Source organism: Megalops cyprinoides, chromosome 19 (genome assembly GCF_013368585.1).
Source record: "Megalops cyprinoides isolate fMegCyp1 chromosome 19, fMegCyp1.pri, whole genome shotgun sequence".
Lineage (NCBI taxonomy): Eukaryota > Metazoa > Chordata > Actinopteri > Elopiformes > Megalopidae > Megalops > Megalops cyprinoides.
Window position 1 is genome coordinate 1,068,438 of NC_050601.1, and position 5,502 is coordinate 1,073,939.

The following is a 5,502-nucleotide window of genomic DNA, read 5'->3' on the forward strand; positions in this document are numbered from 1 at the left end:
AAGGCTGGTTAAATGGGTAGCATTATGGGAGGGACAGGTACGCTTATGCACCTGTTGCACACAGTACAATCCTTTGGCCATTTGCATGCCATTGTTACACATGTTCAGAGGAATAAAAGAATCAGTGAAACCCTCGATCCAATGCTCTGCCAAAGACTCGGCGTCACACGGCACAGAACACCACACAAGACGCAGGTTTACTTGTTTTTAATATGTACATATTTTCAGTGATGTGTGAAGGGGCTGTGCTCCAGGGCGCTGTGTCCCTCCCCATTCTCCCTGCAGGCCAGCTCGCGCCCATCCCTCCCACTGAATAAACACACGTCTGCCCCCTTCCAAAACCCGCTTGGCAAAGTGTTCGTTTGGCAATCAAATATTAATGGCAGTGATTTACTTCTTATGCATGCTCGTCACATGCATATACACACACACTCACACACATGCACATACACACATACACATGCACACAAACACACTCACACACACACACACACACACACATGCACACACACACACATGCACACAAACACACACACACACACACACATGCACACAAACACACTCACACGCACACACACACATGCACACAAACACACTCACACGCATGCACACAAACACACTCACACACACACACATACATATACACACACACATGCACACAAACACACACATACACGCACACAAACACACACATACATCCCACACACACAAACACACACATACATCCCACACACACAAACACACACACACATCCCCACACACAAATACACACACACATCCCCACACACACAAACACACACATACATCCCACACACACAAATACACACACACACAAACACACACATACATCCCACACACACAAACACACACACACATCCCCACACACACAAACACACACATACATCCCCACACACACATCCACACACATACACACACGCACACGCAGACGCACACGCACACGCACACACACACACAGACATGCACACAGTCATATAACTGAGCACATACAGCAGAGGCCCCCCCCTCTTTGGAAACTAAATTTCTGCAGTAGAGTGTAAAGGCGTCTAAGTAACCAGAGTCCCCTCTCCCTTCTGCCCTTCCTCCTCCCTCCTTCCTCTTCTTCCTCTGATTCTTTCGCTCCTTCCACTCCTGTGCTCACAGGTGGGTGTCAAACCGGAGGCCCCCGCTGGGCTTTTGGTCGACCCTGCCCCCAGACACCAGGGACAGCGGGTCGGGCCGCACCAGGTACCTGCAGAACAACGAGGTAGAGTGGACACACACCAGAGTCATGGAAGTACTTACACACACACACAAACACACATACACACACACATACACACACACACACATGTTCTTTCATACACACTCATACAGAGCACACACAGACTTAGACACATACATACACAATAGATGCATATGCTTTCCTGGGCGTTTTCTGTCTGCTTCTCCGTGTTTCTCGTTCGTGATGTAAAGTACACAACATAAAGCAAACGCACAGTGACAGCATATACTCACACAACATCCTGCAGCTCCAGCCGTGTGTCGGGGGAGGGGTTGATGAGGATGTAGGACAGCGTGTTGCCCTGGTCTGTGACTCCATCTGACACAGGAAGCACAACATAAGACACAGGAAATGCATCACACAGGAGAGCAAAGCTGCAGATGCGGGGGTTTTCAGAGAAAAAGATGATGGCAGAGAGTTCACTTACAGAAGCGTGTCGCACTCAGACACACATCTACACACAGCCAGGAACAAACGACAGTACAGTGCAACACCACAGGTGAACTTCTCTTCATTCTGACATTTAGTACTTGACATGTATGCTCAGAATCCACAAGGGGGCAGCTGAACCACGCACATTTACATTTACATTTATTCATTTGACAGACAAAAGCGACTTACATAGGTTACAGTTCTTTACAATGTTATCCATTTATACAGCTGGATATTTACTGAGGCAATTCTGGGTTAAGTACCTTACCCACTATGCTACACTGCCACCGTACGCATGCGCACGCACGCACACACAGAGACACACGCGCACACATGCACTCACTGTATCCGGAGGGCGACAGGCCCAGGTGCTTCATGCGCGTGCGCACCAGGGCGTTGAGCTCCTGCCGCTCGGAGCGGCGGAACAGTGTCAGCCTCTGCTGGCTGATCCTCTCTGCGGCGCTCCCCGGGCCCTTGGCCCCGCCCGGGCCCCGCCCGCTCTTTCGGCTCAGGCGCCGCGCCCACTGCATGCTCTTTCGGCGCAGGAGGGGGTGCTCGGAGGAGGAAGGTGGCTCTGAGGAGGTGGAGTTACGATGAGGCCCCGCCCTAAAGAGGAGGGGCTCTCGTGTCTCACGCGTGTCCTCATAGTCCTCAACGTTAATGGACACCTGAGACTAGAAAATACAGTACATAACTGCATCACATTTAAAACAGCATATGTGTAACTACATCACATTTAAAATTGCATATGTGTAACAATATCACATTTAAAATAGCATATGTGTAACAATATCACATTTAAAATAGCATATGTGTAACTACATCATATTTCAAATAGCATATGTGTACCTACATCAAATTTAAAATAGCATATGTGTAACTACATCACATTTAAAATAGCATATGTGTAACTACATCACATTTAAAATAGCATATGTGTAACTACATCACATTTAAAATAGCCTATGTGTAACTATATCACATTTAAAATAGCATATTTGTAACTACATCACATTTAAAATAGCATATGTGTAACTACATCACATTTAAAATAGCCTATGTGTAACTATATCACATTTAAAATAGCATATTTGTAACTACATCACATTTAAAATAGCATATGTGTAACTACATCACATTTAATCTATATCCCCTTTAAAACAGCAGTCATAAGCAATATCACAATATCTTGGTAAAACTGCAGTGTCAGACATGTATACCTAAAGCAGGTGGGATCATTTAAACAGGTGTAGACAGGAACTATTAGTGTACCTAAAGCAGGCAGGGTGGGCTGGACATTTGGAGACAGGTGTTTACCTCTGACACAGGTACCATGCGGGACTCGGTGCGGTAGATGCCGATGGGGATGTCTCCTGTCGAGGAGCACAGCTTCTGGTAAAGCCTACCATAGGTCCGGATCCAAAGGTCGTCCTCTGTGATCTTCATCTGCTCAACAATACCACCCCCACCTTTGTCATCCTCAGAGACTGCTTCATCAAGGCCACATGCAGAACCACCTCAGGGACGCTATATTCCTCTGTGTATGTGCGTGCATACTCACTGTACAGAGGAATCCAGACCCGGGTGTGGAGTCCAGGCCCAGCAACAGCCTAGTGATGGAGATCATGTAGTCCTTGACAAAGGACTGACAAACAGACACCGACACACACATTAGCGTAGCACGGAGGAGTGGAGTTCCCAGCATGCTTTAGGGAGAGGTCAGGGGTCAGGGTTACCTGGTACAGCAGAGTGTCCAGCATGCTGACGCTGAACACCTTTCCTGCAGCGAAGGGCAGGCGGAACATGAAGACCAGGTTGGAGCCCTTCTCCCTCTCCTTCTGCAGGGCCAGGACGGGAACCCGGACACAGTGAGTCAGGGGGGACAGGGGGAGACCTTTCTGTGTCGCACCAGTTACCTCCAGCAAGGGGTTTGTTTAACAGCTCAAAGTGTTGAGAGATTCTGACTCGCATAGCGCTACTGGATCTGAGTCATATTCATTCACTGGTTTTAAAGTGATGCACATTTTCTGTGTCATCAAAGCTTTACTCAAATATTATTTATCTGGAGTTCTCTGGAATTTCCCATTCCCTTTGGCCCTGCTACTGATGTTGGACTTTTTAAAACCTCATAAATCAATAAACAGCTGTTCACCTTTTCCAGTTTGGACAGGGCGAGGGAGTAGTGGTCCTTCACCTTGAACTGCATGAAGCGCATGTTGGCGGGATGGGTCAGCTCTGTAATGATGCTGAGAGCAGGAAACAGTCTGGGGGGGGAGGAGGGGTGAGAGACATAAAGACATATCCACTCATACACACACACACACACTGCACACAATCCATTTCTCTCTTTCTAGATCACGCACACAAACACACAGTACATGCAATCCGTCTCTCTCTCTCTCTCTCTCTGTACCCTCAGGACACTGGCAGCTCCTGAGGCAGGTGACTCACCTGTAAAGGGTCTGCACGTTGACGATGGTCTTGGCGTCCGCCATGTAGTCCTCCTCAGCAATCATGGAGCTCTCCTTGTCCACCACCACCATGGTGTGGGCAGACGTGACCCCACAGCGCAGCAAGATGTCCAGGCTGGAGAGAGGAGAGAGGGAGAGAGGGAGAGAGGAGAGAGGGAGGGAGAGAGGGAGAGAGGAGAGAGGAGAGAGGGAGGGAGAGAGGGAGAGGAGAGGGAGGGAGAGAGGGAGAGGGGAGAGAGGAGAGAGGGAGGGAGAGAGGGAGAGAGGAGAGAGGGAGGGAGAGGGGGAGAGAGAGAGAGAGAGAGAGAAGGAGAGGAAGAGAGAGAGAGAAAGAGAGAGTGAGAGAGAGAGTGCGCTGAAAGGGGGGATGGGGCAGGTGCACAACACAGCACAGCACAGCACAGCACAGCACACAGGCTGCAGGTGTCTCTCACTCTCATACTTGTCAATAGACCCCACTGTGTAGAAGACCATGGGGAACCAGCTGATCGCTTCCAGAAAGTGGGCCTCAGGTCTGAGAGAGGGAGGGAGAGAGGGAGAGAAGGAGACTGAGATAGATGATTGAGAGATAGCTTCATGTCCCAGTCAGAGAGACACACAGTGAGCTCAGTACCGCAGGAATGGGATACGCTGACTGAAGTGAGTACATTTTGTTACGCTGTTGCTCAGCATTACTTTTCTTAATTATATATATATATTATTACGTTATTTTCAATATTCACGTCTATCTGTGCATGCTGCTCATTTGCCTTGCGCTGTACTGTATCCGGCTGCTTTGGCAGTACTCGTTGAATTGATATGAATGGGATTGAGACAGGTAAAGAGGTGCATGGATAGAGTTTGGATTATAACGCAGAAAGGCAGAGTCTTCGGTTACATTCTTATTGCTTATTGCTTTTTATTGCTTTACTGCATTTGATGTTCATTATTGTAGTCACGTTTATATAAAGAGGCATGATGTATTTTATGATAATGTTACAATAATGTGTTCTAACGGGAGTGAGGTTGTAAAATAATCCCTTCCCTGCTGTGCCTGGCTGTAGTCTGGGGTCAGGTGGTCTCCGTGGCCACGCCCTACGGCCGCAGACTCACGGGCTCTCCAGAAGCAGCACGATGGGGTTGAGCTCCTTCCTGGGCCGGTAGTAAGCCCGCAGCGGGACGATGAAGTTGTAGAGGCCGTTCCCGGCACTCTCCGCTGACACGATGATCAGCTTGTTCTTAAAGCCGTAGGAGCGCGCGTCCTCATACGGGACATGGTGGCAGGCCTGGGGGAGAGAGGGCTGTTTAATGAAGGAGTGATTTCAGAGGGTGGGAGAG

The 5,502-nt window shown here is 48.7% G+C and overlaps 1 protein-coding gene across 1 annotated transcript in view; it reads right to left on the reverse strand.

The window, feature by feature from the left end:
• Positions 1-999: 999 nt before the first annotated feature.
• Positions 1,000-5,502, reverse strand: part of LOC118794910 (potassium channel subfamily T member 2-like) — a 37,596-nt gene continuing 33,093 nt past the window's right edge. Inside the window, exons 21-30 of the mRNA XM_036553202.1 lie at positions 5,278-5,450; positions 4,628-4,699; positions 4,166-4,300; positions 3,867-3,978; positions 3,451-3,552; positions 3,276-3,359; positions 3,032-3,160; positions 2,058-2,388; positions 1,516-1,600; positions 1,000-1,249 (exon numbers count right to left, since the gene is read on the reverse strand). Of these exons, the coding sequence (XP_036409095.1) occupies positions 1,156-1,249; positions 1,516-1,600; positions 2,058-2,388; positions 3,032-3,160; positions 3,276-3,359; positions 3,451-3,552; positions 3,867-3,978; positions 4,166-4,300; positions 4,628-4,699; positions 5,278-5,450 (1,317 nt within the window). The 3' untranslated portion in view covers positions 1,000-1,155. The remainder of the gene's footprint in view (positions 1,250-1,515; positions 1,601-2,057; positions 2,389-3,031; positions 3,161-3,275; positions 3,360-3,450; positions 3,553-3,866; positions 3,979-4,165; positions 4,301-4,627; positions 4,700-5,277; positions 5,451-5,502) is intronic.